This window comes from Streptopelia decaocto (assembly GCF_964273445.1).
Source record: "Streptopelia decaocto genome assembly, chromosome: 3".
Classification (NCBI taxonomy): Eukaryota; Metazoa; Chordata; class Aves; order Columbiformes; family Columbidae; genus Streptopelia; species Streptopelia decaocto.
The window spans coordinates 20,256,362-20,284,169 of record NC_138656.1 but is presented as its reverse complement, the minus strand read 5'-3'; the positions used below and the strand labels follow the sequence as shown (position 1 = coordinate 20,284,169).

At 42.9% G+C, this 27,808-nt stretch overlaps 1 protein-coding gene across 2 annotated transcripts; it reads left to right on the top strand.

Annotated features, from left to right (window-relative positions):
- The first annotated feature begins 505 nt into the window (after positions 1 to 505).
- Positions 506 to 27,312, top strand: MIA3 (MIA SH3 domain ER export factor 3). 2 transcript variants are annotated; one of them, XM_082049044.1, is made up of 29 exons: positions 506 to 690; positions 1,415 to 1,548; positions 5,409 to 5,495; positions 6,471 to 9,399; positions 10,281 to 10,559; positions 12,546 to 12,640; positions 13,916 to 14,047; positions 15,272 to 15,293; positions 17,389 to 17,477; positions 17,618 to 17,695; positions 17,811 to 17,921; positions 18,783 to 18,854; positions 19,063 to 19,167; positions 19,961 to 20,083; positions 20,197 to 20,320; positions 21,161 to 21,216; positions 21,298 to 21,388; positions 21,521 to 21,659; positions 23,360 to 23,461; positions 23,561 to 23,621; positions 23,712 to 23,747; positions 23,839 to 23,906; positions 24,193 to 24,290; positions 24,402 to 24,533; positions 24,764 to 24,826; positions 24,941 to 25,017; positions 25,171 to 25,242; positions 25,867 to 26,023; positions 26,391 to 27,312. In XM_082049044.1, the coding sequence occupies exons 1-29, from the start codon at positions 525 to 527 to the stop codon at positions 26,735 to 26,737; spliced, it is 6,045 nt and encodes a 2,014-aa protein (XP_081905170.1). In that variant the 5' UTR covers positions 506 to 524; the 3' UTR covers positions 26,738 to 27,312. The 2 variants fall into 2 exon arrangements, with proteins under 2 accessions (XP_081905170.1, XP_081905171.1); XM_082049045.1 differs by lacking the exon at positions 25,171 to 25,242.
- The last annotated feature ends 496 nt before the right edge of the window (positions 27,313 to 27,808 follow it).

Here is a 27,808-nt window from a genome sequence, read left to right as displayed (position 1 = left end):
GGCAGCCTGTTCCAGTGCTCCTTCACCCTCACTGAGAAGAAGTTTCTTCTCAAATTTACATGTAACCTCCTATGTTCCAGTTTGTATCCATTCCCCCTTGTCTTATCATTGGTTGTCACCGAGAAGAGCCTGGCTCCATCCTCGTGACACTCACCATTTATATATTTACAAACATTAATGAGGTCGCCCCTCAGTCTCGTCCAAGCTAAATAAACCTGTTCTTGTCTCTTCAGCGATGCTCGGCTAGAGAAAACGGCTATTAGTAAGCACAAACAAGGGGCAGGACCTTCCCTCTGCTAGGAGGGAGCCCCAAAAAGAGCGGGGCTCTCTCCCGGCGCGGGCGGCCGGGGGTCTCGCCCCCGCGGGGGCGGGCTCGGGATGCCGGCGGGAGGGAGGGTCCAGGCGTTGCCCTCCTCTCCTCCCGTCGTGGCGGCGGGGCCGGGCCGGTCCCTCCCCCGCCACATCGCCCTCCCGCCGGCGCTGCTGACGTGTCTGCTCCCTCCCCGCCGCCGGCGCCCGCCAACATGGCCGCAGCCCCGCCGCCGCCACCGCCGGACCCCCGGCTGCTCCTCGCCCTGCTGCTGCTCCTGCCCCCGCCGCCCTCCCTCCCCCGCGCCGCCGCCGCTGCCGGGCCCGACCTGGGCCGCCGCTTCGCCGAGCGCAAGCGCTGCGCCGACCCCGAGTGCAGCAGTGAGTGGGGGCGGCGGGGACGCGCTGCGTTCCGGGGGGACTGGGGGTGGAGGGGTGACCCTGGCCCGGGGGCGTCCGATGGGGAGCGAGGGGGTCCCTGCCCGGTGCCGGCGCTCGGTGAGGCCGGGAGGCCGCCCCCTGCCCCCGGGAAGTTGTTACGGGAAAATGTGCAGACGCCGCATGTCTGCTGGGGGCATTTCCCAAAGCGTCCCTGGATTTGGCACAGAAAGAGGTGAGAATCGGGAAAATGGAAAGGCGGTGCCGAGACGCGGCGTTCCTCTGCTCCCAACCAAGTTTTCAGATCCTCAAAGCTCTTTTTTTTTTTTTTTAATTATTATTTTCCCCCTGCAAAAACCTGCTTGTGCTAAACCCGCTTTCTGGGTGTTGTTTGTGCATTGAGCGATTCCAAGGCTGATTCGCGAGGACATAGTTGTCATCTTTCAGCCCGTCTAATTTTATATTAATAATTAGCTTTACAGTACACTTCTGAAATGTAATTCTCAAGTGCTTTGTCGAACGCTTGTCTCGATCAGTGAGCTTGCTTTTTTTTTTTTTTTTTAATAACCTCTTATTTTATTTATACTCCTTATCTCTTGGCCCAATCTGGAAAATAGCAAACTGGTGCGTGGTGGGGCAGTCTTGTTTTCTACAACTTAGCAAAGACCCCTTTTGTGAAACTGTTTTGTTATTATTTTCGAAGTAATACTCTGCTTTCTTCTCACAGTGTTAATGTGCCGAGGGAAGGCAACTCAGGACTTTAAAGGTCCAGATTGTCGCTTTGTAAATTTCAAGAAGGGTGAAGCAGTGTATGTATATTACAAACTAATAGGAAAATCCACCGAGCTCTGGGCTGGAAGTGTAAGTACGGTAACGCATTTGTTCTGTTTGCTCTTCTTGGCGCTTTCTGTTGGCAAGAATGCTTAGCGTTCTGAACATCACTAAATGACATCATGAATGCCATCTTGTCTTGAGACTAGTGTGAAATGGGATGTGGTTTGATCAAACCTAGGGCATAAGTGCTGTGAAAAATGAGCAATGCTAACGTGTGCTAAAAACAGTTCAAAACCCACCTTTGTGTTGAAGACCTCCCGTTGCAGTAATGTGAGTGGTGGCCCCTGAGCCTGCCTGGAAGCTGAGTCTCCCTTCCCATCTAGGCAGGCTTAAGCCTGCACTAGTGTTTGCCCCTGGCATGGGCTCATCCTGAGCTCAGTGTAATCCTGCTGCAGATCATTCCGTGTACGTGTTTTAATCACGTTTCTCTTCCTAATAGTCAGCTGTTGTCTTCCCCATCTTAGCTAAGCTTCATGCAGAGTTGGAGGAAAAAGAAGTAGTAAAACTGAAAAGAATGAAGGTAAATTAATTCTTTTACAGGCCTGTCTCTGTCTTTAAACTTAAGTGGTACATTGTAGCAGTTTGCAGAGTAGTGGCCTTGTGGTCTTTGGGCAATCTGAGGGCATGATGTTACTGCGCAAGGAGGGTCCCCTTACTTGAAGTTATTTCATAGAAAACTTCTCTTGGCTTTCAGGATAAGCACCTTATTTGCCCCTCAGTTCAAGAAGGACAGGGAACTGCTGGAGAGAGTCCAGCTTAGGGCAACAAAGATGATTAAGGGAGTGGAGCACCTCCCTTATGAGGAAAGGCTGAGGGAGCTGGGTCTCTTTAGTTTAGGGAAGAGGAGACTAAGGGGGGACCTTATTAATGTCTATAAGTATATAAAAGGTGAGTGCCATGAGGATGGAGCCAGGCTCTTCTCGGTGGCAAACAATGATAGGACAAGGGGTAATGGGATCAAGCTGGAACACAAGAGGTTCCACTTAAATTTGAGAAGAAACTTCTTCTCAGTGAGGGTGCCAGAGCACCGGAACAGGCTGCCCAGGGAGGTTGTGGAGTCTCCTTCCCTGGAGACATTCAAAACCCACCTGGACATGTTCCTGTGTGACCTCACCTAGGCGTTCCTGCCCTGGCAGGGTGATTGGACTAGATGATCTTCTGAGGTCACTTCTAATCCCAAACATACTGTGATACTGTGATTTGCCTAACAGAAGCAGAACTGAGATACCCTGGAGAAAGAGCAGTTTTTGTGGGCTTCCCATGAGAATGCTGACGGTCTGGAAGTTGCTTAGAATTAGTCCCTCTTGCCACCTCCCCATGCTTCCCCTACATACTCTTTTGTGTCCAAATCATTTACTTCAGCCTCCTTTCTTACTCTGGTCTACAAGGGGTAGACAATTGCCTACAACAGTGGTCTAGGCTGCTCAAAGCCACACCTGGGTGTTGACTGTGGGACTAGTGGTTTAGTGAAAAGCAGGATGTATCACTTTCTCTAACCTGTTCAGGCTGGGTGTGGGGAGCCAAGCTCTCTCAGCAGGAACTGAATCCAATTAGAGTGATACAGAAGAGAGCAGAAAACTGCAGCACAGGGATAAAGAAGGGTTTATAATTGTATCATGCTGGTAATTCCCTCCTGACATGTACTGTACCATAAATAATCTGGTTAATTAGCTGGTACAGGTTTCCAGGGCTGCCAGGTCTTGAGAGGCAGAGTAGCAGCATGGGGCCAATTTTGCATCTTCTAACACAGTATAATGCAGGCTGCAAGATCAGACAGCAGGCTTGAGGTAATTGCTGAGTTAATATTCAGTTTACCTACTCACTGATAGGAAGCTCCTGCAACAGGTGTGTCTCCAAGTTAAAAGGATGTTTGCTTTGAATTTAACAAATAGAAGCTGAAGTTGGCAGGTCTAAAAGAATTGCAAAGCTCCATTTTATTTTTCACTTGTGCTATTTTCTATGTTCCTTTTAGGACAGTGATGACAAACTAATTCCTTTTGGCTGGTGGCTATAATACTTACTTGTTTTTTCCCTGGTTTGATTGCTTCTGCATTAATCGTAACACTGCAACGACAAGTGTGCAGATGCTGCAGTGGGGTCAGAGTACTTGCCCTTGCACTTTGAGTAGGGCACTGGTGTGCCTGACCCTGTCCCTGACTTGCAGATAGCGCTGGGGTCTCGCTTCTGCACCGTGACTTCCCGTGCCAGATTCTGCTGAGCAACTTGATTTATGCAGACCAGCCGTGCCTGCTGCCTGCAGACTTGGAGCTAGGGGGAGGCTGTTGCTTGCTAATTAAAACCAGACTACCTAGAGAGGTCTGTGATCAAGCAAATTCCAGTGGAAGGCATGTTACCTTCTGCCACAGCCCTTTCGGGATCTCATAACATGACTTTATGTGTGCTTGTCTGTATCATTTGATCCTGTGGATCTACTCTACTTTTTTCTGTTCCACAAAGTTTTGGGGAAAAGCATTTATTAGGGCATAATGGAAACTGTGAAATCAAGGGATAATTGGTATTCTCATCTTCTGAGGGCAGAGGTGAGGGGAATGTGTGTACAAGGAGCTTCAGCTACTGCAACCTGGGGCTTATTTATAACAAGTTGAAAATACAGGCTTGAATCCTGAAGTCAGTTTTGAGGAGCCATGAGAAATGCAGCACAATTTCTGACCTGAAGGGAGATGATCTGATAAGAAAGGAGCCTTTCCCCAAGGCTGAAAAACCCATAGCAGCTGGGTCTGGGCTTTATTTGCCTTTGCTTTTCTAATTCACTCTGTCCTTTTCAAGCCATTGTTGATTTTTTTTTTTTTTCCTCTGTGCCAGCAAATATCCTGTATTTTAACAAAACAGATTCTTTATTTAGTGATCCCAGTCTTGTATACTGTATTGCTTGCAGAGCTCCCATTAAAGTCAGTGAGTATTCTGTATGTGAAAAAAATCTAGAACCCAGCTATAATATATGATCTATACAGCATGCAGTTTTTAGCAGAGCTGTCTAAATTAATAAACCTCATTAATAAAGCAAAGCCAAATGCTTGGACAATATTTTGGTTGTCTAGGAACTCTGTTCTTTGCTAGGTGTGTCCACCAGGCTCTAATTGCCTGGATTGTCAAATCTGCATAGTGATAGCATGCTATTAATATTGGCTTCTTGACGGCCGTTGTCACAACTCTCATGTGAGAGCATTACTGAGTAGATCTTATCTAGTGAGTGATAAGAGAGATTCTTGTCTTCCACTATTGCCTTGGCTTAGCATGTTGACTTGCTTGAAAATAGCCATATGCAACCCATTTTCACTTGTATCAGTCACTGAAGAGCAGCAATGCATTTGCAGGGTGGGTATATTTTACAGGTTTTAAAATAATAGATTATTACCTCAGGTACTACTTTGCATTTTCCTAAAATCTACTTTAAGGATTTTTTTTTTCCTTAAGCTACAAAGCGGGCATATTTCAGGCTATAATATTGTGTGTGGGTGTAAATCTTATTAGTTAAAGATCCTCTTCTTACTATTTGAGAAAATACTTGAGGCATATGTGGTGCCAGTGAGAGTGCACAATAGCAGTTAAAGCGCATGAGCCAGAGTGCCTGGGCTTCACTCCCAGCTCTCATAATAGTTTAAGTCAGGCTTTAAAACATGAACAGTAAAATGTAACAACTTCACAGGAGTATTGCGAAATGTAAGTATAAAACCTCGATGAAAACTCTTGCATAAACAAGGTATTGCTAATCTTTTATTCACTGTGTTAAAATTCATTTAGAAATACTTAGGAGTGAGTTTGGTGTGTTTGTTACTAGTATCTGTAATTAGGATTTTAACATAGTCACATAATTTCAAAAGCTTCTTTACTGCTTTTTGTGTGTGTGTGTGTTTGTTTTCTGGCAGGTTGGAAGTGATTTTGGATATTTTCCAAAGGATTTACTTGAAATAAATCATAATTATTCCGACGAGGAGCTAGAATTACCAACAGATGTAAGTCTTATTTGTTATTTTTGAACTGGGCTTCTTACCATTTCTTACCTCAGCATTCAATAAAATCTCTGAAGAGGAGAACGGGAATATCAGTGATCCTTAGTTACCTTTTGTTAGTAAGCAGCTACATATGTGCACATATGCGTCAAGGGTGGAATGTTTGTCCACCTATGTATGTGGATGGGTGTGCATCAGCCCAAAATATGGACATTGATCTCTCTTTTCTTGAATATTCTGATTTTCTGCTAACAAAATCTGTTTGGATTGAGCTCTAGAAATGCTGCTAGCTGGCTCGTGCATAGGCTGCTCAGTATGTATTCGGAATGGTTTATTTTTCCCAAACTTTCAAAGTTTAAAGTACTATCAGAAACAAACAAAGCCTGATACACTTAGCCCTTTGATTCTAGAATTGGTCCTTCAACCCTTGCACACATAAATACCTTTCATGCCCTGACAGCTGGAAACTCCAGAGTTGTGTGAGTAAAGCCTGTTTGTGGATGCAGCTTCAGACCTTTATGAAATCATGTTCAGTGGCTTGCATGGCTGTTTCATTTATTTTTCAGAAGTTGTGTGACAGGGAGCTCTTGCTTGGAGGAGTTAGTCATCTGAGAAGAGACCAGCTGGAAGAGATTGTGACAAACAAGCTCAGTGATGTTTTTTTCTTCTCCTCACTGGCATGCAGCAACAGACTTGTTCTTAATTCAGGATATGTATTATGAGTAAAGTCAGGTCCATTGCTGACTTCCAGTTTGTTCCTCACTAGGAGGTCTTTGATGGAGCTAAGCCATAAACTTTTTATTTAGTTCTTGGGCAAAACTTCCACTGATTTCAAAGAGAGTTTTGGTTAAGGACTTGAGGGTTTAATATAATTTACTTTTCTGCTGCATCTCTCTCTAACCAACGAAATGGATTTGGTCTCACATCACTGTAATAAAGAAAATAATATTTGTGACTACATATTGTTTTTCATTTCAGGAAACAGACTTCGTTTGCTTTGATGGCGGGAGGGATGATTTTGATAATTATGATGTGGATGACCTTTTGAAGTCATTGCAAGAGACAATAGCAGATGAAGGGGAAACTGAATCAAGTGGTCCAGGGACAAAACCAGCTGAAGGAATTGATGAAAGGGCTGAAGAGACAGCACAGGTTGATGCAGTAAAGTCCCTTGATGCTTTAGAGACAGATAATCTTGAGCTAAGCACAGAAGATGACAAGGAAGCCCTCGCCATGACAGAGCAAGTAGACAGTTCTTTTGCAGAAGGAACTGAAAATACTGGGGAACACTCCAGTGTCAATAGTTACGAAGAAAACTCTCAGGGAGATCAAATTGCACATGAGCACTTGAAAGGAATGCTACATGGGAAACTAAACGGGCTAGAAAGTGAAAATACCAAAAACACTAGTGTTCCTCAGGGTGAAGCCAGTCAGCTTGACAAAGAGAGTGCAGAAGTCAATGCATATACACTTTTAAACAGAGAGCTCTCTCTGAACTTGAAAACAAAATTTGGCTCAACTGCTGATGCTGTTGTATCAGATGATGAGGTGACTCGCCATGTTACATCACTGGAAGATGATTTTAATGAAGATTTGAGCATTAATGCTCCTGATGCAGAGGAGGAGCCAGACTTCGCAGATCAGTCAGAAGAAATCCCTCTACTGTCTTTTATATCAGAGGAAGAAATTACATCGCCAGCGGATTTAGATGGTGATGAAAATGATGATGTTGAGCCACCAAATCATGAACTTGATGAAGATACAAAGGGTGCTACAGAGCTAAGTAACCAAAGAGACAAGGAGGAAGAACACAATTCAGATGTATTAATTCTTAAGGATGCCTTCAGTAAGAGCAAGACGTCGGGTCACAGTATAAATGTGGACAGGTTCGAATCTCAACAAACAAAAGAAAAACAGGATGAAGTGATGCTAATTAGTAAAAGAGAAGCACCGGCAACAACTCAGCCTGAGGATCTCTCCAAAGAACTCCTTAGAAAGGAAGCTGTAGGTACAGTTGATCTGGGTTCAAAAGAAAAAACAAACAAAACTGAACAGTCTGAAGAACAGCTCATAGTTGATGGCACTGAGTCAAATACTGAAGAGCTGAAGAGTACAGCTGTGCCTGATCCTCGTGTTTTCCCTAGTCCAGGAGATGATCTGGAGTCCAAATCATCTGTTAAAAGCAAGCAAGATGCTTTTAAACCACTTGCTGGTGATATCAACAGAAGTCCAGAAAGAATGCCGCTTGTTCAAATACAGAAAGATGAGAAAAAGTTTGAAGATGACACCTTGGAAGAGTTCTTAGAAAGTGATTTAAAACACACAAAGTTCTGGGAGAATACAAAGGAGAAAGGAAGAGCTGAGGACAAGCCTTCTGTTGTTCCAGTCAAACCAGTGGAGGCGGTAAAAAATGTATCTCAAAGTGATGTAGGAGGTACTGACCTCTTAAAAGAGAAAGTGGAGCATGGAATGCCTGCTGTGGAGAAAGAGCTTCTAAGACATGAAGATGGTTTGAAACAAACAGGGGAGACCCATCATGAAAATCAAAAAACCACCTCTTTTAACAAAGAACCTGAAATGAAAAGGGAAAACATGAAGGAAACCCTTGCAGGAGAGGGAGACCCAAGCTATAGAGGAGCTGTCAAGCAACCTAGGCCATGGGAAAATGAGACGGAGTATTCAGAGGCAGATAGGAAAGAAGAGCTTTCAAGAAATCTTGGCAAGATGACAGTGTTTGAAGAAAGCATTGAGAAAATTTCCTCTGAAGAAAAATCAAAAAGCACTACAGAGAATACTAATACAGAGACTCTTACTCAGCAAGGAACTGCTCGTACCGAGGCCACAGATTCAGACAGAATTCTTGGCACAAATTTAGCGAAAGAAAGAACAGCAAGACCGGAATTGCAATCTGAAGGGCCAGATGCTGAAGATGACCCTGACCTGAAACAAGTAGAGGAAGAGCTGCTGGAGGATGAGAATGCTGCAAGTGCAAAGCTCTCACAAGCAAAGGCTGCAAATATACAGGGTGATACACTAAATGTTAAAAGTACAAACCCTGAATTAGAAGTACTAAGCAAAACTGTTTTGGGAACTGCAAATCCTACTTACGAAACAGGAGAGGAGGCTAAAAAAATGATCAGCATGCAAGATACAAGCGAGACTGGGATCAAAGAGGTTGATGTACCAGTGAGTGAAAATGCTAAATTGGATGAGGTGGAACATGTAATGGAAGATGAGGAGGAGTCTTCTGAAGCTGAGGAACCATCAGCTGTGAAAGAACATAATTTCCAGTCTCCTTACAGAGAAGACAACAATGACTTTAACCAAAGGAAAGACCATCTCCCCGAGGGCAGCTCACAGAAAGACTCAAAAGAGGTGCAAAATTTAGAGCACACAAGAACTGACCACCAGCCATCTGCACATTTCCCCAGCCCTGCTGACCGCTCAGCAGCCACAAATGACACTGTGACAGACTTCAGTGAGTCTGTGAAGCGGCTCACAATAATGAGAGATTTTCTTGATGAAAAGCGTGTAACACGTCTACGAAAGTACCTTGGGCTTCAGCACATGTTTAGGGTAGAAGCCATGTTTTACGACATGAAAGTAGAGATGGAGCTTGCTCGAAAGGCAAGCCATAATAATGAAGATCTAGAAGAAGCTCTGGACCGGATACTTGAGTTTTCAGAATCAAACATCATGGATGTTGTGGGAAAAGTTCTGGATTCCAGAGTGGCGGAAAATCAAGAGGAGGTGGTGAAAGAGATGGATTTGTATGATGAGGAGAGTGCACTGATGGATGATATTCAAGAATTAATATATTCTTTAAGGAGTAAATATTCATCAGCTAGTGAGAGCGTCCCGCTTGCAACTATTCCAGAACAGGAAGATGATCAGCCACGTGTTCAAGGTAGGATGTTAAACCGGTTAATAAATAAATGGGTGTAAAACCATATCCCAGACAATACAATACAGAGAAAAGGGTGAGGGAGCAGAATTAAAAGAGGCTCTGTGGAATCCACTGGGATTTTGCTTATTTTTAATCCATATTTTTTGGCGTTGTGATGGGTCTCCAGGGACAAATCCTGAGATAAAGTGTTGAGGTCAGCGTGTTTTCTTATGGGACAGGTTCAGTGCAAGAAAGCGGGATCTGTGCATGGGTATGGCTAGAGGGAGCCATTCAGGCCATGTCTACACCTCCTCTCAAGAAACAGGGTTTCACATATACTAATGTGCTAAATTTTCTGGAGGGTTAAGACCAGTCTGTTTTGCTGAACTAATTATGAAGATCCAGTGATTAATGCAAAGTTCAGGCACTAAAACCATGCACCTAAAATCTTGTGTGTCCCTATCATCATGTTTTTGCCCACATTCATAAAAGTGCCTAGGTAGCAATACAGGCTAAACAGATCTTTTGATGGGGGAAGAACCGGTGGTCAAGTCTGCTGCGAACTTGCTTATTTTTTCTAATTAATGTGCAAGGTGGTAAGATACGCTCTTAGCAAGGGTCCTTTTACAGTGGTATGTGTTATGTAATTTCTGATGAAGTCATGAACTATGAAAATATTTCACTGTTTTGTCAGTGGTTGATATCTTACATAAATTCCATATAAAATTGAATTAGATTCTACTGAAAGTTGATTGAGAATATACTGAAAGTGATATGTAAGCTGAAGCGTTTAAAAAAAACGACAAAAAACTTTGTCAAATACAGTATTTCACTGGAGACAGCTGTGGGTAGGAAATACACACTAGCTCAGTGGCTAATTCACGTCTCCCTGTCTGCCACAGATGCTGCAAAAGAGGCTGAATATGACAGAGTTTCCATCAAAAACCCAAATGTCGTTGATGAGATCAATGAGGAATTTCAGCAGCTTGAAGATAAGAAGCCAGAACAGTCTATTGAGGAGGAGAGGGCTGTTAATGTTCCACCTGAGCATGAAGAGACCAACTTCTCGGATAACAGAGAAGCCGAAGAAGGGTACAGTAGCGACAGAGGATCATTGCCGGAAGATACTTCCTTTGGGTTGACTGATTCTGGACAGAGTGCCAAGGAAGATATTGCTGCAGGTAACCTTTCAGAATTGGGTTGTTTTGTACTTTTGCTCTTAAAGAGGAGCATGGTTGAATGTTTTTTAGTGAAAAACCTTGGTTATTGTGTAATATTTTCATTGTATGTTGCTATAATCCTAATGGCTTTTACTAATCCGTGACAGTCCCTCTAGTGGCAGTATTGTCTCCTTACCACTCATCTCAGCAGAGTGTTTTTTCTACTACCTATTTGCACTATAGAAATAAGCGTCAGAGCTCTGTGCTTGGGCTGGTGGACTGTGTCTCAGGATGGTAGTAGATAAAGAGCAGAAATCACTGGAAGCCTACATACCATCAGCCCAGGTATCTTTGCAGGGGGACTGATAGTCGAACCATTAGGCTGTAGAGTCATGTACTTCTTGCTCTTTTTAACCTGCGACTCTGGGCTATATTACTTTCCAGGAAAGATGGAGTGTAGCTTCCCTTGAGCAATTCAGTAATTTCTGGCTAAGGTGTTTGTTGGAGTAGGCAAAATATTTTACTCTGTTCTGCTGAGGCCTTTTCCTTCTGGAGCAAGTGTGCTGACTTGTGCTGACTCATCATTATGCCAAGGAGGGATCCTATTACCATCATCTTCCCAGCTCTGTTTTGGCATGAACCTGCCTTTGACTCCATTCTCAGTACTAAGCCAGCTTTGCTGTTCTGCATTCACCTCCTGTTATGCTCCACAAATCTGTCCACACTGAGCATTTAGAAAAAATTCAGGCACATCTTTCTTAGCTTTTGTACACTACCGAGGTACTGTACCATCCCCATAGTCAAGTGCTTTTTAGCAGCTTTTAAGTTCTGAGAGAAGCTTGAGGTTGAATGCAAAGATACCTTATGGATTTTAAACAGCTGGGGGATTACTTACATGGTTAAGCACTTGTATGTTCCTTTCCTTCCTTAATGGTGGTTAAATACTCTTCACCACAAACTGCTATGGGGACTGCTTGAACTTGCTGAGAAGAAACAGGGCAGATGCTTTAGAAATGCTGGTCACAGTGGCCGTTCTACAATGTAACAACAGGCTGGGCAGGTGGTTATTTCAGTCTGTGAACCTGAATTCATGGCAACAGTAGCAGTGAGAGGAGGAAGAGGCCGGCTTCAGGCCGGGGTAGAAGTGGAGGTAGTTTAACACCTGTGCTGTGCGAACAGTACTGTAGAAGATGTAGATTTGTCAATTATGGAATTGAGTGTGTAATTTTGTTGTTGTTGACTTGCTGTTGAAGGAGATGTCTGTGCTGTTCGAGGCAGGCTTGGCAAAGTTACTTTGGATGTCTCTGTCCCTCTCTGCAGCACCTTTTCTAAAGCAGCTTGTGGAATATCGCTATCCTTTCTGAGGACTTTTCCCTCTTTCTTCAGTGCCCCGGAGAATGGGGTACTGTAATTTGAAATCTCACCTAAAATGCTGCAGGAACCGCCATGTGTTCTGGGATCCCTAGTTTAAGAAAGACAAGGAATTACTGGAGGGAGTTCAGCGAAGGGCTATAAAGGTGATTAGGAGGCTGGAGCACCTTTCTTATAGGGAGAGACTGGGAGAGCTGAGTCTGTTCAGCCTCAAGAAGGCTGAGGGGGGATCTCATCAATGTTTATAAATATCTCAAGGGCGGGTGTCAAGAGGATGGGACCAGACTCCTTTCAGTGGTGCCCAATGATAGGATGAGCGGCAACAGGCACAGGCTGAAGCACAGGAGGTTCCATCTGAACATGAGGAGAAACTTCTTTCCTTTGAGGGTGCCAGAGCCTTGGAACAGGCTGCCCAGAGAGGTTGTGGAGTCTCCTTCTCTGGAGACATTCAAACCAGCCTGGACACATTCCTGTGTGATCTGCTCTGGGTGAACCTGCTTTAGCAGGTGGGTTGGACTAGATGATGTCCAGAAGTCCCTTCCAACCCCAACCAGTCTGTGATTCTGGGGGGGGGGGCGTTCAGAAGTGGGCTTCCCGTTGCAGTGAGGTAACCCCTCTGTCGGTCTCTCCCCGCAGAGCCCGGGCCCGCAGGACGCGGGGCGGATCCAGACGCCGCCTCCCGGGCAGCCCTGAGCGAAGCGGAGCCGGCGGCGCGCGAGCTCCTGCGGCGGGTGAGTGGCGGAGGCGGCGGCTGCGCATGCGGGTGGCGCGCGCCGATGACGCGCGGGGCGGGGGGTGCGGGGGGCGTGCCGGAGGCGCGGGGCGGGGGGGGGGTCACTCGGGCTGACGTGTGCTTGCGGGTTGGCTCGCGCCGCCATGGACCCCGCGGGCGGCGCCGCCGAGCGGCTTCTGGAGCCCCCGGCGGGGCGGCTGCTGCAGGTGCGTGAGGCGGGGCGGCGCGGAGAGGGTTGTCGCGCGCCGGCGGCCGGTGGCAGCTGTTAACGGCTGGCGCGAGGGCTCCGCCGCTCCCAGCCGGGAGACTCGGCGCCCCGAGGCGGAGGTTGTCCCGCCTCCCCCAGTGGGTCGTGTCACCCCCGCCGTACCCCGGCCCTGCTCCCTTTGCGAAGGGGCCGGTTCTCCTCGCCCCCGTCCCGCGATGCCGGGCGATCCCGCGGGAGCGGTGGCGGCAGCGGGGGCCGGGATCGCCGCCTGGCCTCTCTCCGCTCCCCGGCGCTTGTGGGGAGACGATGCTTGCGGAGGGACCTGCTCGCCCCTGGGCCGGGGTTTGCAGGGGGGAACTGTGCGGCCGTATTGTAATGTCACGGCCCGGGGGAAGGCAGCGGTTTCCGTGTGGCTCGTACAGGTTATTTTCCAAGTGACCAGTCCGTGTCAGCCCTGTAAGCTGTACCAGGTATTGACACCTTTCTCAGGCAGTTGCTGCTCTCTGGCCTTCAGATAGATGTGTGACGGGACACATGACGTGTGACCCTGTGACTGGGAAAAGGTCTGAGCCGTTTTTAGTGGATTGTTACGAAAGTTCAGATGTAAACCTGTTTGTTTTTTGGTCTTTTTTGTTTGTTTGGTTGGTTGTTTTTTGGTGTTTTTGTTTGTTTGGTTTTGTTTGGGATTTTTGTTTTTGTTTTTGTTTTTTTTTTTTTCTATATTTTTCCATTCTTCTAGATTTATTTTGCAACAGATCAAATAACTGCTAGTGCTGTGTAACGCAAAATGTGTGTATCAGCTCATTTTGGTGTAGCTGTTCTTTGCCAGCAGATTGTTGCTGTCAGGTGTCTTTCAGATAGTCAGGCTTTTAAGTTGAAATGCTGGCATCACGCTGCTTTGTGGTTTTCTTCATTTTCGGTTTTCAGTGTACAGAAAAACTGCAAGAAAGCTCTAGATGGTTCTCTGCTTTTACGAGGGGAATAAAAGCCTTTGGCAGGCTGCTTATTTTGCCTGAGTATTTAAATAAAAACATATTCATAGTGGTCAATGTTGTTGGTTTTCAGTTGGTTGCTACCCTGCCTGAGGAAATTCGTCCTGGGCCTGATTTCCATGGACTTCCATGGGAGCCTATTATAGTCACTGCCTTAGTGGGAATTGCCACGCTTGCTATAATTTTCTGGAGAACCTGCCTTTCAGTGAGTATACTTCATACTTGCAAGCCTGCTGCTATTTAACTTCCTGAGCGGTCTTTTGTACGGTTAAACTGTTTCAGCATTACCAAGGTCAAAGCAATGTGTAGTCTTTTGTGTTTTTATTTTTTCGATTTAGAGTATTAATGTGAAGTAAATGCTGTGCTTATTAGCTAAAGTAAGTTGTAATTTTCTTCAAGCTAAGAAGTGTTTCCTTTAAGCTATTAATGGAATATTTTAATTTTTTTTTTTAGTAAGGGGCAGTTTCAAAAGCAAAATAAGGGAGTATGATGTAAATAAAGAAGGCTGCAGGAAGGGTCAGTGTCTCTTTGAAATGAGAAGCCTTCCATGTGCTTGAACCTGTTGCTGACTGTTGCCAAACAAGCAGTTAGTTCTCCCCACTTAATATTGGCAGCTGCTTGCAGGTGCCACATTTAGAAACCTAAACACCTGATCTTAATTCTCACTGGATAGCCCCTTCCACACTCTCCTCACTCTGCATTTCTCCTCCTCTTTGCTGCATGGATAACTTCTGTGCAAGAAAAATACCATCACTAGCTCTCAAGTGTGCCAGCGCATCTCCTTGTAAATTGATAGATGAAAATTAAATAGGACAGTTTATTTCACAGCTGTCCATTTCAGTCATTATATGCTCTGGAAGCCTGTGGAATACTTTATCTTTGCTTGACAAAAATACATTGGAACTGAATATTATCTGTAATAACAACATTAGTTTTTTTTTCTTGCTTATTTTTGATATTGGTTGCAGTAGGTCAGTTTCAAATGCAAAATAGTCTTAATATAACAGCATAAAAAGAAGGCTTCTGAAATTAACCGTGTTAGTTTCAAAATGAGCAACTATATTGTAAATGTGCATTGCTTTAGATGGATCAGAACTGGGATGCAAGTGGTTTTTGTGTTTGCGAGTTTACGACTGTTGTTTGATGCAAATTGGCTTAATTTTCCTTGTTGCAAATTGGATGTGGGCAGTTACTGGTATCCTTTTAGTGACTGAGTAAACAGATGTTTACCAAGGCTCTAGGACAGGGCATTAACCCAGAAGCTTTTATTAGAAAACGGCTTAAGCTTGTTTGTAGTGTTATTCAACACGCTTGTTGGCAGTGATGGATGTGTTTTCCATATGCTTCTTTAATCCACGTGTAGATGGTGACTTTTTTCTAAAGGAAAAATTAATAAAATTTTTCACTTTTTTTTTTTTTCCTTCTGTAGGTAAAGAGTAGAATATATCAAGGTAAGTTTCTCTGTGCTTTTCAATATACTTGATGCACAGGCATGTAGAAGTTTTGAAGATTGTTTCAGATGATCAAGTGTCAATCTTTGCTCCCTTTCAAGAAAAATGCTACGTCTGGGCATATGATATAAGCTAGGCTGGTGGATGATACATATTTGAATCTGAGGATTTCAGTTTTGCTTTCAATAATGCTTTGATTAGTAGAAACAATGTGTCTCACACCTAAATTAAAGAAAAAGGCAAGGAAAAGCTCTGCCTTGTTCAACATAAACATGATCTGCTGGTTTACTGGTACAGTGGCAGCGGCGCAGAGTTTGCTTTGGTTTTCTCACTAGCAGTAAATCTGCTTTTGCTTGTTGCTTCTCACAAAAAGCAGTAGCTAGTTCCTCTTACCTTTTTGGATTGAGGGTAGCCTGAAACTGCCTGCTGTGCAGTTGCAGATACCTTCTGAATGTAGAGCTAAAATGCAGATATTCTTGTGGCTAGTACATTGCTTTTTACAAGGGCTTTTCTCCAGCTTCAAGTATATAAGATGTGTTGAATGGAAAGGAAATAGAATTCAAAGTAGGACAGTTGCTGAAATTCATAACTGAATACAAAACAAAAATATCAAAGAATTGTCTTCACATGAACTCTCTGCCTGTTTCATCTTCACAGACCATGCTACTTACCTGTCATTCCACTGTAGTTTCATTGTAGTTATCCTGCAGTTCCTTCTGTATAATTGATACAGAATTGGTGAGCTGAAAAAATCCATCTTGGATCCGTAAGGAGGTTTCTGTGCCGCAAAAAAATATTATTGGAGGGGGTAAAAACATTGGTATCAGTGTTGCAGAAATTACTTAGCAGCCTGCTTTTTTTTTTTTTTTTTAAAAAAAAAAGGCATGTAGATCTAATCCCCTTCTCCTGTTTAATGCTGTATAGAAACTACTAAATCTAAGAACAAATAAATATTCTTCAAGCATGATAAAGTTCATGCTATTATTAAAATCTTTACCTGAAATGGAGGAATATTAGCAGGGAGAAAAACACATTAAGAAATGGATTGTGCTTGGAATCCCAAAGATAAAATGTATTATTTCCACTTCATCACAGTAGTAAAATTGGGAGACCAAGCTAATGCACGGATTCTTGCCCCGCTTAAACTACTGAGAACTGTCTTGTTCCTCAGCAGTCGCATGTTGGCTCTTTTCAGAGCAGGAAGGGCTGGGGACCCTCTGGTCCAGGAGCCCTCCTCTGGGAGGGGAAGGAGGAGCAGCAGTTGCCATTGCAGCCCGTGGGATGCAGTTGGAACAACCAGCACTTCTTATTTGTGCTGCAGGGTTTGCTGAGAGGGAAGTGAGGCTTGGGATGTTCATATATGGGGGTGGTTTAGGATTTGAAAAAGAATGGAAATTGGATGTTTCTCTAAATTAATTTGTAATAAAATAGTTTAAGTATTTTTGTTGAATCCTGTGAGTTGGTTGGTGACTTGTTTATGTTGAGAAACTAATCCATGTCTACAGAGCTGTTACTTGATCCCAACCCTTTTGAGGTCTGTGAGCAGTAGTGTTTGTTAAAAAGCTGTGCAGTTCCTTGAGGCTTACAGATGCTGTCTGCTACCTGCAAGTCTCTTTTCTGTTCTCAGTAGGTCTTTCAGAGCTTTCGTCCCATTATCTTTGCTGACCAAATGGTCAGTTTCAATACAGCAGGATGAGGTGGTTGTTAGGCAAGGTGTTGCATCTCCCTGAGTGTCAGAGGGACTGAGCCTGCTCCAAGATCCTGCCAGTCTTTCCCTTGAGCATACCTCATCTGTGTGTAGCCAGAATCTTAGTCCACTCTGCTGTGCGTTCTCTGAACAGCTTCTGTGAAGTGGATGCAAGAACTGTATGCTTTGTCAGTGTTCAATGCTTTACTGTCTTGTTTTCAATCCTAATTTTAAATGAAAACTGGACTCCTGCAGAAAGGGCTGACTGCCAGGGAATTGATGCTATCCTGATTTGTGCTTTAGTCCTTACTTCAATGTTCCCTAAAGTGGCAGTAATGATAGCTCTGATTTTTTTTTTTCCCCCAGGACGTGAAGTAGAATTACTGTAAGCTTTCTTTTTCTTCCTAGTGACTGAAAAGCAACTTGCTGAAAAGATTAAAAACCTTCTACAAGAAAAAACAGAAATCTTAGCAAAGATGTCAGAATATGATCAAAAGGTATTTGTTCTAGGTTATTGTCTTTTCCTTTCTGATTGTCTGCTATTGATTTAATGACACGGTCACAGTTTTATTTTCTCTTCTTACTGAATATTATATTGGCAATTTCCTCAGTTTTGTTTGGTTATTTCTGTGCTTAGATAAAAGAAGCAAAGGAATCTGTGAAAGTGGCCCAAGAACAGAAGGACATTCTCTCTGATGAAACCGCAGGGCTTAAGGTAAGAAACAGTTAACTGTCTCTGTACTGAAAGCAAAAAACATCAATAAAATAACTTACTTTAGCTGTTTTTTTACTCTTGTTTTGGTTTTGTTTTGTTTTTTTTTTTTTTTTAGGACACTGTTAAAGAACTGGAAGAAGCAAATCGTCAGCTAGATGACAAAGTAAAAAATTTGCACACAATGCTTGAAACAGAGAGAAAAAAGAACGAAAAGAAACAGAACAAGGTATGAGCAATCACATTAATTCCTTATATTGTTCTTAAATTAATGTTTCCTAAAACCTGCTCACAACTTTGTGGGTGAACAGAGAGAGGTAGAGCAAACAAGATGTGCTGTCTCAAAAAGAGAACTGAAATGAAATTTCGAATTCATCCTGAGCTCAAGGGGGACAATCTATAGATTGTTTGGGAGTGGTGGGGTGGGGTGTCGTGTGGTTTGTTTGTTTATTTGTTTTTTTTCTCTTATCTAAAATTGTGATGGGCTTGTGTGGTTATGTGCTTTTATACACAAATGGATGTATTCAAGTCATGGGCTAGTCTAATACTTCCTACCCAGAGCCAGAAAGTTCCTTAACAATGTGGGCTGAAGGTTTCAGGTTGGCAAGAGATGTTTTCTTGTACTTAGAGGAAGGATCTAGTTTTATATGTGTGAAGATCTGTAAGCTGCCCCTCATTCTTGTTGTCCAGAGGTATTTATTACTACATTTTTCTTTATTATTTTTAAAGCCTGATATTTTGTAGTAATGGTGAGCTCCAACAAGTTCTTTGGACTTGTTTTGATCAAAGGTTGCTAATGACAGCAGCACGTGGTACTTTCATTCTAGACTGTGCAGGTGTACAGGGAACTTTCCCAGCCACGCATGGGCAGAGTCACAGGGGGAGGTTGATTCTAATGTGTTGTGTATTTCTATTCCTTGCCTTGCTGATAAGGCAGTGCTATGTTGCTGCTAATCTAATGGCTGTTCTAAATGAAAATTTGTTGGTGTTTTAACTTTCCTCTTATGCTTCCAAAATATACAGGTAAAGTAACTACACACTTGGGCCGAGGCATGTACAAGGCTAATACACAATCTCTGTTCTTATATAGATCTCTGAAACCCAAAAGTCCTTGGAAAAACTTCAAGAGGCTGTCAGTGTGCATTCTGTAGAGCTTTCAGAGGTAAAGCATTATCTATACCCTCTTACCAGTCACAGGTACAGGTTCTGGTACCAGGAAAACTCGTATCTAGGATGTAATTAAAAAACCTAGCATGGCAGATTCCAGGTTGTTTGTGCATGTATTCCTTTCTTGTTACTAGTTAATACCCAGCTCTTTCTCCATTACAGTTTGACTTTTGTCTTTTTGTTCCTTTTTCTTTTATATGTAGGTGCAGATAGCCCTTAACGAAGCTAAACTAAATGAAGAAAAGGTGAAATCTGAGTTGCATCATGTGCAGGAAGAGAATGCTAGGCTGAAAAAGAGCAAGGAACAAGTAAGTTATGCCCAAGACAGGCAACTTTGTTTCTCTTTTGAATGAAATATCGGGGCTTTATTCCTGGTTTTCTGAAGTATAACTGCAGTGTGTCTCTGTTTTCTTAACATGTCAGAATTCCACATTTCATATTATCAAGATTAAATTTAAACTCCTTGCGCCTGCCTGCAAAGGCTTTTTGTGCAGGTGAGCCATGTGTCTTCAGTATGAAGGTTTTGCCGGTTTCAGTGATGCAGTTTTGTCAGCAACTTCACAGAATGTCTGTGCTGATGTGGTGGTCACTGCATGATTGGGAGATTGCTACTTGGGATCGGGACTGAAGGAAGTCGTGGTAAAGAATTGCCAAAATGCATTTCTGAAGCCAGAGTGAGGTGGGGAGGGCCTTTAGCTCTGAAATGCCATGACATTTCTTTTACAGATAGTTGTAAATATCTGTTTTCTTTCTCTGTATATGAAGTTAGATGGCCTTTTAAGGAATGTGGTTTGATTACTTCTGGACTGCAATTAATTCGTAATATTTTGAAGTGTGTAAGCAGTTTGGTTCTGATGTTGGGATATTAGCTGAGAAAACATCAAACTTGTAAAATCACCTAATATAAATTACAGAAAGATTCCCACCATCCAGTCCTACCAATGGGCTAGTGATGGGTGTGTTTAACTGTGAAGTCTACACTTTATCTGTGATTTGTGGTGATCAGTTATCATCGGAGCTACCAGTAAAATAGGCTTTATTGACATATACGCCATACTAAAAATAAAACAAATAATCACCTTGCCTTGGTGCTTCATACAGTTACTAAAAGAAGCTGAAGGTTGGAGTGAGAGGCATACCGAGCTCAGTGAGCAGATCAAACTGTATCAGAAGTCTCAGAAGGACATAGAAGAAGCACTCGCCTATAAGGAAAATGAAATTGAAGTAGGTTCTTTATAACAGACTTATTTTAAATATTACACATTGTAAAATACTTGGAAATACTTCATAAAATGCAGAGCGATTCCCCTTCAGCAAACCTTTGATTTCATTAATAGGTTTTAACGAACTGCATCATGCAGCTGAAGCAGCTTGACATGGATTCGGCATCTGAGGCCAAGAAGGATGGTGAAGGGCAGGAGTGGAGCACAGGAGACGATCTGGCCAATGGAGAGTTGCCAGGTACAGTCGTGCTACCTGCTGGCTGGTACGCCCATGGCCAAAGCACATGTGCTGCTATGTTTGTGGCATGTCATATGGGGACTGAGAGGAGTCTGTGCGTGTGGGCTAAGAGACTGCCAGCTGTAGTCCTCAGACAATATAAAATGTGTCCTAACTGAAGGGAGGGACCATTAACAAGGCCTATAATTGCTTTTAGATTACTGTTTATGTAAATCATAAGTGTAATGACACAGTTTTAAAGATTGCGTATAAAGGTTAGTAATTAAGAACATTCCAAAAGCTGAGAATCTCAGCTTGGTGTTGTGCTACATTTATTTTTGATGTGAATTTTTAATGAGTATTATGCTTACCTCCAGTTAGATGATCAATTTACATATCACATCTTTTGAATCTTGAAAGACTGAAATAGATGTTTTCAAAACTCTTCAGGAAGTTTGTAATTCCTGATATTACATATGTATTTGCTACATCTTTGGTTTTGAAGTATTTTTTTTAACTTTCGTTTTCTCTAACCACACAGTATATGTGGCCTGGAAATTCCCACTTTTTGATTTTCAGATAGTATGTCTGATAACAGATACTGCATTCACATTAATGTTGTGGTGGCTAGAACAAGTGACAAGAAGCAATAATTGGAATGCCTTTTGGAATAAATCTGAGAGTTCTGTTCTGCTGGTCATAGAGTTACTATTGTTTTTTTCCCCACCTTCCCCCTTTTTTTTGACTATGTAGGTAGCCCTATCGCAGATTAAAATGTAAGGAGTGTTATTTTTAACAGCTGTAGAGTCCAGGGAATTTGGGTTAAAAAACAGGGAAAACAAATATATTTTTCTCTTTTAGATAATGAGAATGAGAAGATGAAGGCTCAGATTAAGCAGATGATGGATGTCTCCAGGGTATGCTGCACAACATATCTAATAAATGCAGCCACATTACTGCTGTGCCTAAGATTATAAACTTTCTGCTTCTCTTTTCAGGTAAAAACTATGTTATCCATAGTTGAAGAAGACAGAAGTCTTCTGCAATCCAAACTGAGTGATGAAGTAGCTGCAAGACATGAGCTGGAAGGTAGGCTTAGCAAAAGAGTTTGCTTAGGATGAAATGCTGTTTGTGGTTTAAAAGTAAACAGTGTTTTAATGGCATAATGGTTCTCATTGCAGTTTTCTTCAAGTTCCTCACCTACCTTTGCTTCTCCAACAGAGCAAATAAAAAAATTAGAACATGATACCTGTTCGCTCCAGTCAGCCAAGGCTCGTCTGGAAAATGAATGCAAAACACTGCAGCAGAAAGTGGAGATTCTCGGTGAACTTTACCAGCAGAAGGAGATGGCACTCCAGAAGTAAGCCTTTCATTGCTTTTCCATAACACTGCATATTTTGTCGTAGGCACTATCCAAATACTTTTTGTTCTGAAGGAACAATTAACTTGAAAATTGTATTTGGAATGACAGGTGATGATTGCTGTTTCAGTATGGTCTGAAGCCAGTACCCCTTTTTTGACTTTTTCCACTGTACCAGAGATTCTAAAAAGACTGTCACTTTGCACGCACAAATATTGCCTTCTACTACTAAAAAATAAATGGTGCGGAGGGAAAAACAAAAAAAAAAAAACAGAAAACAACTTTTGGAAAAGGGAAATGGGTGGCTTAGTCTGCAAATTCTGTGGTTGCTCTGTCACATTGTCCAGAAACGTCAAGGAGAATATACTGGCCATTAAGTTCTGTTTCAGTTACTCTGATCTCAGTTCAGCGAGTCTAATTCTCATAATGTAGAAACTTAGTATTTTAGCCTTGTGACCTTTTTGTATTCTCAAAGTGCTAAATTAAGGTTGAGTTTGTGGAGGCAGTTGAGATGAATGAATTGCTAGCAGTGAAGAATTAGTTGTGTATCTGTGTTCATTCCTCATATATTTACTGACTGAAATGTCTGTAATACTACCTCAGCTTTGCAGGGAAAATTTTGAGATAGGATTCAGGGAAACTTTGAGAAAATCCTGTAGGAAAGCTTGAAATTGCGGTAGAGAAGCAATTAGATGTTGTAAGGTTCGGGTGTGTAGGCTGCAGGAAGCACAGGGCTGGAACAAGCTGAGGAATTGAGGTTACACAGCACCTCAGTAGTGAGACTGCCTGACCTTGTAATTTTGGGATCCAGGTGTAGTAACCACAATAATGGAGAGGTGAAGGACAGCCTGCCTTTCAAGGAAAACTTCCTCTTGGTCTCTCTGAAGGATTTCTACTTCTTCCAAAACTTCTAGGAAGTTACAGTGCCTGTTACATCTTCTTGATTAGAATGAAGGACTTCCTGCATTTTCTTTTTTTCTGGAAAACTGTTTCCACATGTAGCTAAAGAAATGGATTATGTTGAACTGCCTATTAGCAATAGTCAACTTACTACTAGTTCAATGGTTCCAGTTTTGTGGGATAGCTCTTGTAAGTTAGGAACACCTTATGAGCCTCTTAAATATTTCCAGAAAATGTAAAAAAATTAAAGAATTAGTGAACCATGAGGTTATAAAAAGGTTGTGGAGATTGGTCATGTAATAAATTGCTATGGAGAGTACTTGGAAAAAAAGCTTTTTTTTACACACAGCTGATGACTATGGAATGTATTTGTCATCTGGGCCCTAAAATTCTCCTTTTTTACTACACATTAATTTCTTCATTTCCCTTGGGTAGGTGTCAGTTCTGCATATTTCCTTGTTTGCATCTTTGTATATCTGGATTACTATCTGTAAGTGAACTACAGGATCTGAAGAGATGAACCTATTTACAGTTGTTAGATTCTGACAAAACTTTAGATGCTGAAAGAATTTTTCAGTCAAGTCTGCATCCTTAATTTTCAGGTTTTGTACACAAAGGGTTTTAAAACGCAGTATTCCTGTAGCCTTTTAAAAAAATCTCTTTATTTTTCCTCTGTATTCTCATGCATTATTATAGATTCTGATATTGTTGTTAACATGGGACTGCCTTGATGTTGAGTTGTAGTAGATGTAGAATGCTGGAATATATGGTGTGGTTTTGCTTTTTTTTTCCCTATACAGAAAACTGACCCAGGAGGAGTATGAGCGTCAGGAGAAGGAGCAGAAATTGTCTGCTGCAGATGAAAAAGCTGTGCTGGCCATCGAGGAAGTGAAAGTTTACAAGTAACTTCAGTTTCTGAAGGCTGTTGTTTTCTTTTATTTCAGCTATTGAAGAAAATTCATTTAAACATCCCTCCTTCTCCTCCTTCTCCTTTTGTACAGGCAAAGGATCCAAGATATGGAAGAAGAATTGCAAAAAACTGAGAGATCTTACAAAAACCAGGTAAGTTTCCTGCTTGCTGGTTCTTGTGTTACCTTTTGCTGCATACTAGTAGTGGGACAAAATAAGCTAAACTGCTTCTTTTCTTCTCAGATTGCCGCTCATGAGAAAAAGGCACATGACAACTGGGTAAGAGTGTTTTTTCTTTTCTGATGCAGACAGTTTGTATTTGACTTCAGGTTGGTGCAATTCATGCAGTTGACAAAACTTTCCCTACTAGCTTATTGCCCGCTCTGCTGAGAGAGCTCTGGCTGAAGAAAAAAGAGAAGCAGCCAACCTGAGACAAAAGTAAGTGCAGTACAAACCATTTCTATTGCCCTTTGAACACGCTGCATGTTGCGTAGGAGAGAAGGAGCTCAAACAATGCAAGGATGCTCAGTTAGCCCGCTTGCTCAGAATGTGCAGTACATATTTGAGTTCTAACTTTAAACTATGATTAAACTGTTTGATGGTTAAAATAAGGTTTCTTGGTGAAAGCTGTAACATTTTACAATGTGGTTTGCTGTGTTACATTATAACAAATATAACTCACACATATTATTTGAATAAAAACCCCTTTATTTTTAAAAATTAGATTAATAGAAGTAAACCAAAAAATCGTCATGCTTCAAAGACCGTTAATTGTAAAGCCAACTCCAGGCAGACCCGATCGCCAAGTCCCACCGCGACGAGGTAAATGCTGCTGTTTCTCCCAAAACTTTGGTCTTTGAGTCAGTATATCCTAAAAAAATAAGGCTACGATTCATTGTAGAAAAGTAAAGCGTTTATTCTTCTTTGGCATAGGGCCCTTAAGCAGAGATGGCTCTTTCGGCCCATCACCTGTGAGTGGCGGGAATCCATCACCCACACAGATGATAGAAGTTCCTGCTCGACCCCTTTCTGCTCCTCGAAGGGAAGGCTCGAGAGGTGAATTTGGTAAGCAGTGAGGCTTCCCTTCTGTGGTAACTATCCTATGCTACAAACCCAAGAATGCCAAGGTCTGATCTTGGTTCTAAGGATAGTGTTAAGTATTGATACAGATAAGGGGTTGGTAATGTTTCGTGGTGTTCGTTTTGTGTGGGGTTTTTTTGTTTGTTTTTTAATAGAAATGGCTCAGGCATGTATTGATTAGGATCTCTGAGGTTCTTGTTTTCCTTATGGTACAGTGGTAGATGGCCCTCCTGTTCCACGAAGGCCACCAGAGTTACCTGGAAGGATGTCTGTTCCTGGTAAGCTACCTGGCCTGCAACTTACTTGGTTATTCTTTCACTCAGAAATGTAATTTAAAGCCAGTGTTCCCAACCCAGGCATGGTAAGACATGCATTTGTGGCTCTATTTACAGATCTTGGGCCTGCTGTAGCGTCCCTGATCAGTAGTGGGCCAAGAACCTCCTCCCCTTCCACAGCACTGGATGGAGTGGTAAGATGAAAAACCCCAACCTTCAGGAAGCCTTTCAAATACATGATTCACTGTACTTCCTGCTGCTTCTTTAACTGTATCATGTTCTGTCTTGTCTATATCCTGTCACTATCTTTATTTGCTGTCAAAAAAAAAAAAAAAAAAAAAAAAAAGCAACCCTCTCCCAAAGAGTCTGAAGCCCCCTGTGTCACTTCTGATTCGCCTTCATCTATTGAACCAGCTACAGTGAGTATTCAGAGGCTGGAGGCTGGATGTGGTGCTTCTCTGCTTTGATGGACAGGAATAACAGGCTTGGTGTTCTGAGCTGCTAAATAACAAAATGCTCCGTGAAACTAACCCAGGGCTCGTACCTCTGTCTTGAAAGGTGTCTCTAATGTTGAGCAGTTCTGTCTGGTTTTTATAGAATTGAGGAAATTAGACCTTTCTTGTTAAAGACTGCAGGCAAACACTTTGGAGTGACTACAACAATAATCCCAAGAAGCTGTCTTACCTGTGGTATTTAAGCACAATTCCGTGTGTAATTCAATTTATCAAAGGGGTGTCCACCAAGGACACTTCAGAAGCAATTGAACTTCTCTTTAGTACAGCTTCAGCTAAGAAAACTTGTCACCTCAGAAGGTACACTGAACACTCACTCCTAGGTAGTGCAAGCAGTGTTCTGGGTGAAGGGATGATGGTGCAGTAACTTTCCCTGTTTTCTACTTGGTTTGTGTGTGTTGGGGTGTGTTGTTCTCTTTCCCCTCCCCATCTCTACCTCTTGGCCTTTGAGTGAGGGGTTGTGGTAGTCAGCAGTGCCAATACTTCTCTGATGCAGTGAGTAACACTGAACTATCACCTCATCTTGCACAGGCTAACCCTAGTCCCAAAGGCCCACCTTCTTTCCCTGGGACGCCTATCATGACCTCCCCAGTGATGGGACCTCCGCCTCCACCGCCTCTTCGCTACGGACCGCCACCAGCTCCTCTCCGTGGGCACTTTGGGCCTCGACCTCTTCCCATGCCCCTAGGTACAGTTGTGTTGTGTGCTTAAGCTTTGCTTTGCTTCTCAGAAGCCTGCTGCAGACCTGAGAACTGCTGCCCATTAGCACACAGCTTCCCCACTCTTCACAGGGTCTAGCTGTCCTGCTCGGTAACCTTGGACAGGTGGGTGGTTTCAGGCCTCTGAAATGCCAAGGTATTTTTCCTTGTTTAGTCTAAAATGGAAACCAGCAGTCAAAGGTCACTAGAACATAATCCGTGGCCTGTGAAGTCTGCACATGACAGTGACCCACCCCAGAGCTGCTCTAAAATCTGAAATGAGGAATGAGTCAGGAGCTTCGCTGTTTGGGTTAAAGCAAGAGTTCATTTAACTCTGTGTTTTTATTTCCTTCTTAGTTCGCGGTGCTCCCTTGCCACCTCCAGCTGCACGAGATTTCTTACCTGGCCCACCCTTAGGAGTGAGAGATCTGCCTCCTGGCCCACTGCCGCCGCCTCCGGATCCAAGGGGCTATGGACGTGGGCACCCTCCTTTTCGACCCCTAGGTCCTCCGGGCCCAAGGGATTTCCCTCTGGGCCCAAGGGATTTCCCTCCGGGCCCACGGCTACCCCCGCCTGGTTCAAGAGACTATACACCTCCTCCTAACAGAGACTTGCCTCCAGCGGGACCCAGAGACTACCCTGCAGGCCCTCCTCCACCACCAGGCTCCAAGGACCACACACAGCCTCCCACCCAGAAACCCTGACTGCAGCATCTGCTCAGCAGCTCAGCCGAATGGACTCTAGCACACTTCCTGCGGTCAGGATTTTAGGAAATGGTTCTCTATTCGAAGCCATTTGTCTCATTTCAGTATATTTTGGCTTTTGCGGGATTAATTTTTATCCAATTGCTACAGACATCTTATGTGCATTTATGATCACCTTAAACTCATCCATCCTCTTGGGCTGCAAGAACCTTCTTGTGATGGACTTGAACTTACTCTAAATGTGCAATAGGAAGGAAGTACCTGTGTGGCTAGTTTTAATTAAATGTAGCCTCTGTAACCAGTTGGTGAATGAACTAATTTGGTGGAAAATGTAAATCAAATCATTTCCTGTGGAAATAATTTTTAAGTAAAATGCTATCCTACCTGCCTTCTCCATCACATTATTAAGCTGCAGTTACTGTAGGCCGGGGGTTTACATGAGGACTGTGAGGTGGTGTTTTTTGTTTTTGTTTTTTTTTTTAAAAGATGTCTGGTCAGAGATCAGAAGCACAAATGACACTGTATTCAAAGGAAAGTTATAATAAAAAGCAAAATTCCTTTTGCTAAACCCTGAAGGCTTTGCGTCACTGCCATTTTTTTTTTTTTGCTCAGAAAGGACATTGGTTCAGTAATTAAACCAGAGATGCTACAGCTGTGACCAAGAACTGAATGACGGCTGAGTAACTGCTGCTGCTGCTGCAGCATTAGCGACTGTGTTACCCTTACACCGAACCCATCTAGCATGTTTCGGCTGTGCTTTATGTACTGAAGACAAGGAGGACAGAGCCATCCTCAGCTGGGCTTTGTTTTGAAATACAGGTGAATGCTCTGGGATCCTAGAAACTAAGAGATGTCAAGACTGGCCTGCAGCATGAAGCAAGGTTTGAGAGCTGAGTTTTCATCTTAGTATTTAAGACCAATTCAGGTTTCTTGGCAGCAAGGCTGTGTTTTTACAGTCTTTTTCACTTATACTAGAAGGGAAAAAAAAAGTGTTCCATAAAGCAGAGTGGGTTTATGTAAACCATATTAACCTGTATTGCTTTAAATCAGTTTGCACACACAGAACACTGG